The sequence below is a fragment of the Talpa europaea genome (genome assembly GCF_964194135.1).
Source record: "Talpa europaea genome assembly, chromosome: 14".
Lineage (NCBI taxonomy): Eukaryota > Metazoa > Chordata > Mammalia > Eulipotyphla > Talpidae > Talpa > Talpa europaea.
In genome coordinates, this window is record NC_140082.1 from 4,421,544 (window position 1) to 4,437,510 (window position 15,967).

Here is a 15,967-nt window from a genome sequence, read left to right on the forward strand (position 1 = left end):
TCATTCCCCAAAGGGACAATAATCTCCCAATAAGAGAATAATGTCCCAGTAAAAGAATACTCAGCATCATGTTGACAGGTAAGCTACCGGTGTATACTTTCATCCTCTGGGAGTAGTACTGCAACACTCCATCCAGCCTTACTGAAAGTTAAGAATTTAAAACAGTGGACTCCCCAGCCAGAAGTTTTACCCAAAGTGCCTTCCCCATTCAGCATACTTAAACAATTCCTCTACTTTAAGTCCCGTGTTTGCTGGCACCCCAGAGCTGACATGAAGATGATGTCTTTAGCAATTCTACTTCCCCAGCTTCCTTGGAGCAGGTATTTTTAGTTCTGTACCACAGCAGCTGCTGTCACTGCCTCAAATTAAGGAACTGCTTGAGCTGTGAAACCAGCTCTCGAGACAGTGGTTAGAGTCAACAAAGAAGCCTTAAATACTGATGCCTGGGTCCCAGAGATTCCGACTTAACTGGCTTAGGGTACAATGATCTGAGCATCAAAAAAAGTCAGTTCCCCAGTACAGCTGAAGTTAAAAGGCTAACATCTCCTCAGTCTAGGAGATGTCCCCTTCCTGCTAAGATAGTTTAAATTGGAGAACCACTCTCAGCAGATTCCTGAAGGGATGGGGCTGTGGATACTTCCGCAGCCTCTGGAGTTCTAGGACACTTGTTCCTCCTGAGCAGTCTACGTGCCCGCGCCTTGCTGCAGTAGTGGGATATGCCTTGAGTCTTTGCTTCTCCTGATCCTTTCAGTAAGCCTGGGCTGAGTTCTTAACAGTTACATCTGATTCTTAGTCTTTTTCCTTTTACCACATGTTGGCCTGGCACTTTTGTTGGAATTTGATGCCTTAGTTTTATTTGCTCTTTGGTTTTAGTCTTTTATATCCTAACTTTCTGTTTTCTTGTGTGAAATCTCCAAATCTAGGAGAAAGACAGTGGTTTCTAGGTCTGTCAAAAACAGCCATTGTTCAAACTACTTTTTGTCCTTCTTAACCTCCAAATTGAAGAATCCACACAGAAGATGAAGTCTCCCAGGCTTGAACTCCATCTCCCTACCTCTATTTTATTGTTTCATCTTCACTCACATTCCCTCAAAGTCCCAATTTCATATATTTCTTCTGCGTGTCCCTTCAGGATGCAGGAATCCCTACCAAACAAATGTTACCTTGACACTCACCTAATAATGCTTGAAGTGTCCTATACAGATCTTTCCCCACCTCAGATCTGTTCAAATTTTCTGTTGCGACTTATCATAATAGTCCCAATTTTCAAGCAAAAAAATCTATGAAAGCAATTAGGGAACTGTTTAAGAGAACATTTTTCCAAGTTTATTGAATCTGTGCTCTTGAAGTATGTGTGTGGGGGTGGCAGGTCAGGAACAAGCCGATTTGTTCTCAGAACTCGTCTCTGCCCCTGTTATATTTCCTCGTAGTCCAGTTACTATATCTGACAGGGTAATCAAAAAGCTTCCCTTTTTTTTTTTTGTACGCCTCCTTTAAAGGTTTTACAGACCTTATAAGTTCATGTTCTTCTCTGTCTTCCTTACTCTTAATATCTTCCACCAGCTTCATGAGTCTTCATTCCCTTATTTTTCTTTGATTCACTCCTCGCTCATGTTTTGGTAGCAAACCATTCCACTTCCTCCTAGATTTTCTGAACAAACCCAGTTCCTAGACAGATATACACAAGGGACAGCCCATTGGCTTTTGGATTTTCAGTAAATTCATAGAATTGTGGTTCTGCCTCAATCCAAAGAGGCTTATTTCTTATATAAGATCACCATCCATCTTTTATTTGCTCATAACAAAGTCTACTACTCTGCTGTGAGTGAACCCAAAGTCTGGATCTTGGAAAACTAAAGCTACAATGTGGGCTTCCATTGTTAGCAATTCTGAATCCTACTTGGGATTGGGGCCACCCAAGAGTTAGAACAATAATAACCTGCAAAAATGGCTTTATTTCTCTTCTGGACCATTAAGGTAGTCCACAACAACATAGAAAATAACTGAGGCAACTATCCACCTGGCACAAAACTCTAAGCTCATGGAATTGAGCTATGTTTGCAGATTATTTTTATGTTTACTGAAAATAAATGACATTTTCTTGATAATCTAATCCCTTGTCCACATCCCTTCACAGGAAAGCTACTCCTGAATGCCAGCCGTGGGTCACAGTCTGCCTGGCTTGCGTCAGTTTAGAAAAAGCCAGGTAACATATTAAAAACTTTTATGGCCCACAGTAAGAAATTAAGTTCTAATGCCTTTTGTCTGGACTGCTCCAGACACCTAGATCTCATGTTATTCTGGTATCCAATGCCAGCTCTTGTCATTTTTTCAAAGCCAACACACCAAGATTTTACTCTCCCCCGCCCCCCGCTTCCAATTAAGAAATAAGTCAAACACAAATCCAAGTGTTTGGTGTTTTACTGCTAATGCCAGTTGGGGAACATGACTTTACAGTTCTACCAAGTTACCAGCACACTGAGCTGACCAAACTGCAGCTCTTTTCTTGTAGTTGAGTAAAGACCTAAATGCTACCTCCTCCTCTCCCCCATAGGAAGAATCTGAGGTTTCAGAAAGCACTAAGCCAAGATAGTTAGTTCCTCTCTGAAATTCACCAACAAAAAAGTTTCTCTTCTTTCTCTGGTAGCAGAAAGTGTTCCTTCCATATTATTCCTTCCTAAAGAATGATTTAGAAATTCCCTTTTCTAGAAGCATAAAGGGGGTGGGGGGAATCTTACCTACAAATCTAACCAATTTGCATGAGAGTAGAACTGACAGTTTCCAGTGCTTTGACACTCATTTCCACTATAGACCACCAATCTAAACACACTCTTTTAGGTTCCTCAATCAGAGCCACACATTATAATCCCAATCTGAATCATCACTTCAGTCAATAAAAGAACAAGGAGATGTGTTCAGTTTCTCTGCAAGTAGCTCAACCTCCCAGAGTGCCAGATTGCAAATGGCCTCAAGGTTCAGCTGTCTTTGATCGAGTGGGGGTGGTCTAATATGCTTTTAGAAATCTCTGTAGGGGGGAAATACTTCTAAAATGCTCAACTTAAAGAGCTAACAAAAAGCATACAACAAATTTTGATTCCTATTCTAAACTATGTTAGGATGTGACCCTTTTAAGGATTCCAGCAAATGTAATTGTAACCAGGAAGATGAATGAAGAATAAAGGTTACAGTGGTTTCCATGAAGATTAAAAGACAGCCAAAAGAGAAATGGAGAAAGAGAAAAAAGTTGATAGGTGAAGTCAGCAAAAAAACTAAACTATCATTTGCATTTGCTTTTCATTAAACTAGATGAACAGCAGTAAGAGTTCTAAGAGTTGCTAGCCACAACTCTAAATATGGAAATATTTTAAAGTTATTTTAAGACTAAACCTAGAAGTTACAAATTCAAGAACATTAATTTTCTTGGATGTTGTAAGAAGCTGCAAGGACCAGGCAGCGATCCATTCAGTTCTTCCACCAAAGAAAGGTTTCTCAGAGAACTCAACCAGCACAGGCTTTGTTTTAAACTCCAAACAACTTTCAGTTTGCTAAAATTCAAAGTCTTTGTGTTAAAATGAAAACATCTTTCAAATCTTAGCCCCAGTGATAAAAGAGTTTTACAGTTGAAATTTCAACTACTTAAATTTTCCTACAGAGCTTAAAACAAAGCAGAAGAAACAGTTGAGAAACTAAGCAAAAAACCTTTCCCTAATTTAAAGCCACTTGAAAAATATGCTCCTCTCATTGAAATTGCTGCTTCAACTGAAATACATGAGGAATTCTACTTCCTTAATGGCCAAATATAGACTATATACCACAAAAGAGAAAATTTTACAACCTAAATTCTTCCTCATACCATTTGGACATTAAGCAGGCTGCAAAAACCAAATTCTGATCTTAAAAATTATTAACATTTTGAGCCTCCCTGGTGGCGCAGGGTTGCGAAGCTGCCCGCAGTCTCTGCAGCGCCAGTTCAATCCCCAGCCAGTTCAATCCCCAGCCGCCAGGCGAGTCCCACATGGCAGGCAGACCTCTCCTGCCACCCACTGCTCCCCTCAGCAGTGTACTTCGACAATCTGCCTGCTCTACTCTCCCCTCTGGCGCTGGTGAATTCTCTCACTCTCCTGCGCTTCTGACTGTACCCAGTGCTTGTATAAATAAATAAATCTTTAAAAAAAAATTATTAACATTTTTAGGCAAGACATTTGCCCAAATTGATTGATTTTTGCAATAACATGTGCTGGAGATCATAAATGTCACCTTCCCCATGTTTGATCTTTTTTTTTTTTTTTAAGTCTACTTAATCTTTTCAGAGAAAAAGAAAAAGGAAACTACTCAGTTGATTACTTTTTCCTTGACATCATTTTGATGAACACTAGTATAATTATGGGTGAGATCAATATAAATATGGAAAAACAGGAAGATTAAATCAAATTAACATAGACCACCAATTTAGATTTTTAAAATACCCTTATATAGTCAGTCAGATGCTACTGTAAGGTTAAACAGATACTTGAGTCTTTGAGCGGTAAAGCCTATTTCAAATACATCTGTCTCCAAGCAAATAAATTAAAGGGGGAAAAGTAAATACCCAGCCCACATATATTCCAAAAATCAGCTGTTCCTGGGTTTGGGTGAAGATGTACTTCATCTGATCATTTAGCTTTTAAAGTAATTTTTATTCCCTGAAGGAAGTACTTACTTACATGAACATTCACGTTAGAATTTCATGACATTAGCAATCACCCACCCTGCCCAGAAATGTCAAGATGAACATACACGAGTACAATACAAAACAAAGAAATAATAAAGACCTAAATCCTAAATTTTGTGAATTGTTTTCACAAAAGCAGAAATGAAAAGCAATGTCTTCATGACTGTCATCCTGCTCAGATGGATGTCTATTTGGGCCTGCATTTTGCTTCACAAAATACATTTTTCCCCTGCATTTCCAACAGCCACCAAACTTAAGTTTCTAAAATTTCAACTCAGAATCTCCTACTTAAAAACACTCTGTTTTTAAAGAACTTGATTAAAAGACAAACCTGGTCTGTCCCTAATTCACTACTTCCACATTTAATTGCTTTCTCGTTCCATTTCTGTCTTCCCTATACTCTTAAGACGGGCCACAAGTTTGATACTGGCATTCTTTTGAGTCATTTTATGCAATTACTCAACACTTTGTTTTGTATCTTAACAAAGCAAGGTGAGAGTTTTCAGGAAATAATGCAACTTTTATTGAATCGGCATGCTAAGTTGAAATACTGTTTATAACTAAAACGGGAAGTTAAAAAAATGACCTCTTACAATATCACATCAAAGAACATCTCAAAAGTTACCTATTCCAAAAAATGATGCTTCCTGCACCCAGAAATACACTTTCTTGCTCCTGGGTTTGTTTTTTGTTGTGGTTGTTTGTTTGTTTTTTTGATACCTCCCATCACATTCTACCTTGTCTTGTCTCTTTCCACTGGCCGGATTGTCCTTTCCAGGGCGGGATTGTATTTTCAATGTCTTCTATTCAGGATGTCTCCCTCTCAGCTAACACATAGAAAACGTTCAACAAGACATTTGCTGGATTTCTCTAGTCACTTGACACTCCCGCTCACTCTTCCACAGTGCATCCTTGAGGCTTTGTAAAGGTAAGACAGTTCACTCTCACTGTCCTTGCTGATCAAACACCTCGCTTCATGGAGATTAATGGAATCATCAACGTCTCAGAGGCTATCACCTGACTCACCCCCACTTGCTCTGAGTTGAGCAAATGAATCAATAGCCGAACTGACTGCTGTGCACGGAGCTCTCTGGAACTCTGAGCTCAAGTGGAGATAATCAGCTCCCCAAAGTAGGCCAGAATCCCCCCCTTCCCCCTCTGCTCAAACTTCTCACTCAGGGTTGCTCCCACGCTCTCACACCCACCTTGAAGAACTCAAGCTGTCAAATTACTTGCTGCGTACCTAGTGACGACGGAGTCGCATCCACTTTGCCAGCGCCCTGGGTCACAGCCCCAGTGTCAAGCCCACGAAGACGTCCTTGGGGTGGGGCCCCCGCCCCGCGGCATTCCTAACCCGGGAACCCGGCCCCAGCCTCGCGACTCCCGCGCCGCCGCTTTCCCCGCCGCCCCGCAGCTCCCCTCCTGCGACAGTCCCGTGGTGCTCCCGACATCTGGGTTACCTCAAGGACTCGGGGCGGGAGAGGCGCGCCGCGGGCCGAGGAGGGCGCCGCGGGCTGAGGCGAGCTCGAGGGGACCCGCCTCAGCGCCCGAGCCAGCGGGCAGGGCCCGGCGCGGCCAGGGGCCCGGCAGCCGTGGGCGCGGGGGGCGCCGGCCCCGGCCCCTTCCTCGGCCGGCGGCCGGGAGCGCTGGGCGGGCTGCAGCGGTCCGGGGCCCAGCGCTCCACCCGGGCCGGCCAGGGCCCCCGGCGCCGGCCGGGACCCCCTCCGCGGAGCTCTCCGAGGTGCCGGCGGGGAGACCGCTGAGGAGAAAAGAAGCCACACCGGGCGCCGCGGCCGAACGGGAGCGGGGAGGAGGGACCGCCCCGCTCCGCCGTCCCCTCACCTTCATGGCCGCGACCGCCGCGTCTCGGTCGGCTGCGCCGGGGAACTCTGCACCATAGCAGCTCCTCGCTCGGCCGCCCTCCTGCCTCTGGGCGGCGATTACGGCGCCTCGCTAAGAGACCGAGCGTCCGGACGTAAGGGGCGTGGTCACGCCCGCCGCGCGCCCCCAGGAAGAGGGCCGAGCGGCGGCCGAGAAGACCAATCCGGGGCCGACGCTCGGGGGGCCGGTCACCAGAGCCAATGAGGTGCGCGAGGGGGCGGGGCCTGCGCTCCGTCCCGGGGGCGAGGGCGGACTCCAACCGCCGCGAGCGGAGAGGGGCGTGTCGGGGCGTGACCCGGGGCGTTGGCTGAGGCTCCCCTCGGTCGGGTCGCGGAAATGGGAGTCGCGGCCTGGCCGCTGGGGCGGGTGGTCGGCGCCCGGGCGGGGCGTGGTGAACTTGCGGACGCCGGCCGGTGTGAAGGCTTCTGTTGTGAGCGCCGGCGCTGGGCCTCGGAGCCGCGGCTCGGCCCCTCACGCCGGGCGAGCGCCCCGGGCGGGCGGGCGGGCGTCGGCCTGGGGGGGCCCCGGCTTCGCAAAGCCCCGCTGCTGCTGTGGAGCTTCGTTAAAAATAGCCGAACTCTGGCGCGATGAGCGGTTCCGAGAAGCCCCTGGAGCTGGCCCTTTGTGCAGAGACGCTGAGGCTGCGAGTGACAGGATTTCTCCTGGCGGAGCAGAGGCCGGCGCTCCCCCGCGTCCTCCCGCTCCCCTGAGCGGTGTTGGACTGAACAGACAAACAGACACGAAGCTGTCGCGTCTGCTGAGGACCTAGCACTGCTCTCTTCTTGCTTATGTGTCCGATGTCAGACGAAAACACGAAGCCACGCCACCTCTCAGGCAGAAACGATACTTAGGATTTTAGCTTATATTTTGCCTTATTTTTCTGCAAGCACCGCGCAGATAATGCAATTTAACTTCTTGTCCAGTGTAGCCCTGGAATTCCTTCTTTGGAAAAATGTTCAGCGCAGCATCTGAGCTTCACTGGAAGTTTTAATTAATTTTTCTGACGACCTAAGCGCAAAGAAACGCAATAAAAAAATGCTGATGGGACAGAGGCTTGTTTTTCCTCATTAGAAAGGAAACTGGCAGGTCTACCTCAAGATTTAAGGAATAAGCTCGAGAAAAGACGCTCAGCAGCATTAGCTAGATGGGAAATGCGAACCAAACCCTAATGAGATACCACTTCAGACAGGCTGCAGGATGACACAATCAAAAAGACAGATTGTAAGAGATGTTGAGGATGTGGAGAAATTGGAAACTTCATACATTGCTGGTGGGACAGTAAAGGATGCAGCTACTTTGGAAAGTCTGTCAGCTGCTCAAAAATGTTAAATCTAGAGTTACCATATGACCGAGCAATTCCACTCCCAAGATATGCACCCAAGAGAAGTGAAAATTATGTCCACAAAAAAACTTACATGAATGTCCATAGCCCCATATTTATAATAATAGCCAAAAGGTGGAAACAACCCAACTGTCCATTATTTGATGAATGGATGAATAAAATGTGCTATAGCCATTCACTGGAAAATCTTAGCCAAAATAAGAATGAAAATAGCCTGACACAGGCTACAACATGGATAAACTTTAAAAACGTGATGCTAAAAGACCACATATTCTTTGATTCCACTTCTGTGAACTGTCCAGAAGAGACAAGTTCATGGAGACAGAAAATAAGCGATGGCCTAGGGTTGAGGGGCTCAAGGAATGTCTAGTGACTGCTATTTGGTACAGGGTTTCTTTTGAGGGTGATGAAAATGTGCTAAGCTTGACTGTGGTGATAGCTGTACAACTCTGTAAATATACGAAAAACTATTGAATTGCACAACTTATATGAAATATGTAGTATGTGAATTATACCTTAATAAATCTGTCATAATAATAAAGATTGAGAAACTACTCACAAAAAAAAAAAGTTAATGTTCAAGAGTGACCAGAGAAAAGGAAATTAAAACAACCAAGGGCAGGATGAGATTTAAGTATCAGAAAGCATTTTAAAACAACTCTTAAGGAAGACTTATCTTCTTCATGCCTAACATACAGCAAGCACCCCATAGACTCTTTTTTTTTTTTTTTTTTTTTTTTAATTTTTCTAGAGGCATGTCTTATTTATTTATCTATTTGTTTGTTTGTTTGGTTTATACATGCACTGGGTACAGTCAGAAGCCGGGAGGGTGAGAGAATTCACCAGAGCCAGAGCAGGGAGCAGAGCAGGCAGAAGGACCGAAGCACACTGCTGAGGGGAGCAGCGGGCGGCAGGAGAGGTCTGCGCGCCATGTGGGACCCTCCTCCGGTGGCCGGGGAGCAGCCGGGGATCGAACCGGCGCCGCAGACGCCGCGGGCAGCTTCGCAACCCAGCGCTCAACCACTGCGCCACCTGGGAGGCCCACCCCATAGACTCTTGAGTAAATTCTTTGCTCTGGAACATTAAATATGATACTGGAGAGATAGGCATAAGGAAGCAAGTAGGGTACTCTTGAGTTCACAATCTCTAAATACTTGAACTGGGGCCGCCTGAAGCTTGAGAGGCATTTCATGCTTAACCATCATACTTTTCAATAAAAGAGATGCATTATATAATCAGCATTTTTTTTCTGTTTTGAACTTCATATAATGATACCCTTCTTTCAACTGTTGTACCAATTGTCGATGAAAATGTGGTCTTTTGCTAACATTCATAGTAGCCTAACACTTTATATTTCAGAGTCAAAAAGTAGAACAAAACATGTAAAATGGTGTGTTGTAGCTCAACTACTTGCTTAGAATGTAATAGGTCTTTTCTGAGTTTCTTTTTTTGTAATCCCTCAAAAAAATTCTTTTTATTGAGTTCACAATGTGTTGTAAGTTCAATCATTTCAAAACCTCTCAAATTCCAATGGCATCAGCTAAAAATTATTTAAATCGTTTATTATCTAATGATAACAAAGTATTATATGACTAATCTAGTTTTTTTCAGCATTGTGTGTACCCATAATAGGGTAGAAGGCTAGTTGGCTATTTTTATTCTAGCAACAAAATCTCTCAAAGATAATAAGTCATGGAAGACCATCTGAGCCTTTTGCAAAGTTGATTAGCAACTTGCTATTAGACTAAATTACTTCTTATTTTGGCAAATTTCAAACATACATGAAGAAAGTACATTAGTGTAATGAGTTCCCATGTACCCATCACCCAGTTCTAGCAATTCTCTACATTCTGCCATTCTTGTCTCATCTCCAGCCCTTGCATCTCTCCACCCACTCCCCACCCACCCCCCATCTGAGTTAAGTTGCATCATTAGATTAGTGCCTGATTCTGGTTGCCTAGATATGAAAAGTAGTCGACAATTGGACCCGGTTTGCTCTTTTGTGTACCTTCAGAGGTACAACTATTTTCCCCAAAGTCATCCATCTTCCTTGTGGCCGTTGTAATGACTTGAAAGACCCAAGTCATCTCTAACTATTCTCATTTACCCTAACTTTGCAAATGCTAAAGTTGTAACCCACTCAGACTCTACTTACCAGGAAGAATGAAAAGGCATCTCTTCATGGGGAGGCTTGATCTAGGTCTTCCCTAAATCCCACAGCGTGACTGACTTCTGCCACAGTGAAAAATGGTTCAAAATACTCGCTGCATTTTAGAGAACGGCCTTTGCAGCTGGAGAACAGATGGTTTCACAAAGTCACTTTGTTTTGGACTCACAGCATCTTTTTGGAATTCTGCTGGTGAATGACTTTGCTCATTTAAACACAACTCCCTTCTGCGTTAAGTTTCTTCATCTGTAAAATGGAGATAACGATTAACCAGTAGCTTATGTCTCTTACATTTTGCTGAGTGGTGTGAAGAATCCTGATAGGGAAAGTGAAAGAGAAACAGAAATTTAAACTGGTTTCCGAAGAATACAACAAATAAGGTGGGACCATTTTATATTTCTCCTAAGTAATGTGAAGCCCTTTATAGGCTCCCCCAACACCGCCCCTCCCCCGCCCTACAAGGATCCTCCTTAGTAGGCAGAAAACGGGCAGGATTTTCTTTTCATGGCTTGGGAAACTGAGCCACAGAAGTGATGGCTCTTGCCTGAGGCTTCTGAGGCAATGGTAAAGTCAGGATTGCTGCCAGGTTTTCTATCCCCAGCCCAATGTTATGCTCAGCTGCCTAATGATTCTTCTAATAAAGAGACAGGGCTTGCAAGACAAGTTGATTCTTGCACATTAGATCTGCATTTTGTAGTACGGATATTGTACAATACCTTATACAGTGTTGGGGAAACTATTGAAACATGGGGTCAATACCATTTCCCACTAGTATCTAGTATCAGTGATACATAGTAAGCATCAGCCCCATGCTGGGCACTGATAAGAGACCAGACCCTCTCTTCATGGAGCTTAAATGGCCATGAAAAAAAAAAAAAAAAAAAAAAGTGGTGCACTGGTCCAAGGGGCTGCTGTGTTAAAAAAAAAAAAAAAACATAAATTGTGTTTAAAACAACAGAAATGCAGTCCCTCACTGCTTTGGAGGCAGGAAGTCCAAAGTTAAGGTGTTGGCCAGGCAGAGCTTCCTCTGAAGTTTATATCAAAATATGTAGACAGAACTTCCAGGTTCTGGTTCTGCCATTTTGGAAGTTGTCACTTCATCTTAACAAGTAAAAGGCTGGGGGCCTCCCTGGTGGCGCAAGGGGTTAAGCACAGTGCTATGAAGCTATCCGCAGCCTCTGCAGCACGAGTTCAATCCCTGCGCCAGGGAGATACCCACATGGCGCAGCAGACCTCTCCTGTCTCCCCATTGCTCCCCCTCAGCTGTGTATTTCAGTAGATCTTCCTGTTCTGCTTCCCACTCTGTCTCTGGTGAATTCTCTCACCCCCTCCATCGCTGGCCTGCACCCCAGCTCTTGCTTGCATAAATAAATAAATCTTAAAAAAAAAAAACAAGTAAATGGCTGAACAGGCTGAAAAGCCAACAATTCTTCTTGAATTCATAAGACAGGGGAGAGAACAGGGCAATCCATTGCCCCCAAAGTTGACAAATGAGGTTTCAGGGAGCAGCCACCTACACTATGAGGGTCCTTACATGAAACTGACTGTGTGTAGTGGGTTATGCCCCGTAGGTCTGCGGAATACACTCTATGACAGTCACACAATGACTGCATTGCCAGAGGATGCACCTCTCAGCATTTCTCAGCACACGTTCTCATCATTAATATAGGGCTGTGTATACCTGGAAGTTCACCACCATCACGCGTGCCTCAAACCCACCCATCAGCAGCAAAAGTTTCTTCTGCTCTCCCATGAGGGATATTTTAAGGGATCCAGATAAACATCCAGACATACATGAGATGAAATCAAAGGGTCTCAAGTGCAGGAGTGTCCATACCAGAAAAACTGGGGTGCCCCACCCTCCCTGCACAGGGTTAAGTTCAGCAACCCAGAAACACAACAAATCTTATTGAATTTTTATAGTTTATCTCCAGTGCCATCCCCCTTTCCAGAGGTTGGTGGGTGGGGCTGAAAAATCACTTTCTCTTTTTTTGCTGACCAGCCCCAGGTGTGATGCGAGCAAGGGGCGCCACCCTAAGTTTTCAGAACATAAACTCAGGGGTGCTCAAAAAAAGGGGCTCTTCAAGACTAACAAAAGATATTCCTAGCATTCAGGGGATTTCAGGGAGTTTAAGAGCTTCTGCTGGTAGCTGGGAACACTAGCCAAATAACATTTATGACACCACAAAGACGTTCACCAATAGATATCACTGCTAGACCTCAGTGGTCACATTTTAGCTTCCAGGCTAACAATATAAGTAGATCAAGTCAGCTTTCCCCACCCTCTGAAGAAGAGCTGCCAGGATCAAAAACTCAATAAAGTGGATCCGCAAAGGTCATAATAAACACATTTATTAAATCCCTAATTGTGTGTGGTGCTATAGCATGTGAAGTGATTCACAGAGAGAATTAGTTAACCTTGTCTCTTCTCTACAACAGTTTATAATCCAAGGCAGACAGGCTGACGCTGGCTCACATGTACAGACAAATTGGAGACACAAGGAACATAATCATTAAGTCAAGGGATAAAAGGACAAGGTTGAAAAAAAAAATAAGTCTGCACACGTATTTTTCACCATCGCTTGACTCCATCCCTGGATAACAGACTTTAATGGACCCAAATATGTTTGCGTCATGTAAAGGTCAGGAAGACACAGTGCAGGTTTTCTAGGATCCAGCAGACCGCGTAAAGGAGGAATCAGAGTCCTCAGTGGCTTTTGCAGGTCTTTTATTGGGATTTACCCGGTACACAGCAGGCAGGGGTGCTAGGGGGCCGGGAGGCTGGCAGGCCTCCCGGCCCCCAGCAAGTCTTCACTCTTTCTGGGCTCTCCAGCCTTCTCTGCTTCTCTCTCAGCTTCTGTTGGTTCTCGGCTTCTTGGCTTTTGTTCGTTCTTGGCTTCTGTTGGCGTCCCCGTGACGCCGCCCTTAAAAGCACAGTCTTAGCCCAGGTGAATCCCATCTACCTATGCCCACACCCTACTCCAGGTGCCCGCCATCAGGCATGCATTCAGGACCGCAAGGATCCTTCATCTATCCTCCCTTCATCTATGATGGCGGGAGGGCAGAAAAGCCTGACATTTTTCCTTACCCTACACGTCAGAAAACAGGGGAGACAGGACTGATGCCACAGGCCAAGCTAGCAAGACTCTTTTCAGCCTAGCTTCATGTAGAGCTCTCACACTGGGACCAGGACACATTTATTTTTCAGCAACATTCTCCACGGGAACTCCAGCAAAGTCTCTAAAGATCAGCCTCCAGCTCCAAAACCACATCCTTTCTCTTTCCCATCGGCTGGCAAAAAGTTTCAACAAAAATCCAAGAACTGAATCTGATTAGTTCATACTAGGTCACATGCCTCCCATGGAGCCAATCACTGTAGTGGGAGGGGACAGGAGAAACCCATTGGTTGAAATTGGCCCAACCACAGACCAAAAATTTCCATCAACTCTAAAAATCTGTTAGCCATTTCCTGAAAGATTCCTGAGTTTTCTCTTCAACTATATATGTTGACGTGACACCCAAAGAACAGAGTTCTTGGAATTTGCTCATGACACACTCAACGTCTCAATGCCGCAAACTCTAATACCCAGATTCAAAAAACTCAACTTTCAAGTCACTCCGAATGATCTTTCAAATGGTCTTAAAGGCCTGGTTGAGTAATGTGTAGTTTCTAGGTTGGGTGAAGGGTTGCTATAAAACATGTGAGCAGGTAAATGACATAATCTGAGTTTCATTTATTTGTTGTAAATGAATAGCCCATCACTGAATTTTCCAATTTCTTTTATTTAAGTATCTCCACCCCCCCAAAATAAGAAGTCCAAATCTGTTATCACCAACTTCTGAAAATTCTTGCCCAGTCACTAAAGCATTGTTTTCCAAATCTCATTTCCTGTCTAAGAATAGAAATGTCCTGGCCAGCTGATCAGATAGAAAGCATTTTCTGTTGGTTTGATAGCGCTGTGCACCTCTACTCTTATCAGAAGAAAGGTCAGCAAAGGTTAGGATACCTTCCCGAAAAATACCAAAATCTTTATCCATTATGGATTCATTCTGGCAGGAAAGTGGGAATTATCTTGAGCACAATTATTTTGTCTGGAGACAGCCTTAATTTTTTTTAAAGTGTCTTTTTTTAATTAAAACATATTAATTGTGAAAATGAATGTTAAAAAGCATACAAAAGAAAATTAAAATCACTCACAACTCTACTACCTAAAGATAACGATTGCTAGCATTTTGATGAACATCCTTTGACAGCTATAATAGCCATAAGGAACATTTACTGAACCCTACAAAAATGCTTTTATTATGTGAAGCATTAGGACAAGGCTGTTCTCAGTAGATTTCATTCTTACAACCTCACCATGAAGCGCATTTTATACCTGATCTTAGCCAAAAGGCCAAGAAGCAATGAAGTACATTTTATTAGCCCCGTTTTCTAGAGGATGGAAGCTTTTTTCCCATTTTTTAAAAAAATTTGGTACAAAAGTGTATGTATTTTTTTTTTTTTTAAAGATTCACTTATTTATTTATTTATTTATACAAGCACTGGGTACAGTCAGAAGCGCGGGAGGGTGAGAGAATTCACCAGAGGAGGGTGAGAGAATTCACCAGAGCCAGAGCGGAGAGGTCTGTGCGCCATGTGGGGCCCTCGCCTGGCGGCCAGGGATCGAACCGGTTCTGCTGAGGCTGTTTGCAGCTTCGCAGTCCAGCGCTCAACCGCTGCGCCACCAGGGGAGGCCCAAAAGTGTATGTATTTTTTGCTTAAAGCCATCTCATGGATATTATTCCAGGTCATTAACTATTTCCTACAAAAGAATTTGGTGACATGTATTCTTTCTTTTTAAAAAAGATTTAATTTAATTTATTTATACACACAAGAGCTGGGGTGTAGGGCAGAGGTGTGGGGGGCGGTGAGAGGATTCACTAGAGACAGAGTGGGGAGCAAAACAGTCAAATGTACTGAAATACACTGCTGAGGGAAGCAGTGGGCAACAGGAGTCGTCTGCTGTGCCCTGTGGGTAGGTCCCTGGCCGGGGATGGAACTCAGGCTGCAGTGGCTGCAGATAGCTTGATAGTGCTGAGACTTAACCTCTTGTGCCACTAAGGAGGCCCCCCAGCACCTGTATTCTTTCCATGCATGAACTTGTGTCATTAATAATTGGTGGACTTGAGGTAGCTCTCAATTTTTTGTTATAATAACACTTCAATGAGCAAGACGTTTATAAGTCACCATGGGTATCTATGGTTATTATCTAAGTATTTAAAAGGGACAAATGAATCTTGTAACAAACAGGCTTTCAACCTTGACTGGTTTGGAGCTGACTGCCAAATATAAAAAGGTAGATCTAAAACTGTCAAATCTTTTTTTTTTTTTAAAGATTTATTTATTTATTTATACAAGCACTGGGTACAGTCAGAAGCGCGGGAGGGTGAGAGAGTTCACCAGAGCCAGAGCGGGGAGCAGAGCAGGCAGAAGGACCGAAGTACACTGCTGAGGGGAGCAGCGGGCGGCAGGAGAGGTCTGCGTGCCGTGTGGGACCCTCCTCCGGTGCCGGGGAGCAGCTGGGGATCGAACTGGCGCTGCAGAAGCTGCGGGCAGCTTCGCCACCCAGCACTCAACCGCTGTGCCACCGGGGAGGCCCTAAAACTGTCAAATCTTAACGATATTTTCAAATACCTTTTAAAACATATATTTTTCAAAAGATTTATTTATTTATGCACACAAGAGCTGGGGTGTAGGCCAGAGGTGTGTGTGGAGGGGTGAGAGGATTCCCCAGAGACAGAGTGGGGAGCAGAACAGGCAGATCTACTAAAATACACTGCTGAGGGGAGCAGCGGGGAGACAGGAGAGGTCTGCTGCGCCATG

General features: G+C 44.4%; 1 protein-coding gene across 1 annotated transcript in view; it reads right to left on the reverse strand.

Moving 5' to 3' along the window:
• RNF34 (ring finger protein 34) overlaps window positions 1-15,967 on the reverse strand; it is a gene marked incomplete at both ends in the record, with an annotated part of 31,051 nt that overhangs the window by 7,998 nt on the left and 7,086 nt on the right. Inside the window, 2 exons of the mRNA XM_084253182.1 lie at window positions 6,172-6,366; window positions 6,554-6,664. Of these exons, the coding sequence (XP_084109308.1) occupies window positions 6,172-6,366; window positions 6,554-6,664 (306 nt within the window). The remainder of the gene's footprint in view (window positions 1-6,171; window positions 6,367-6,553; window positions 6,665-15,967) is intronic.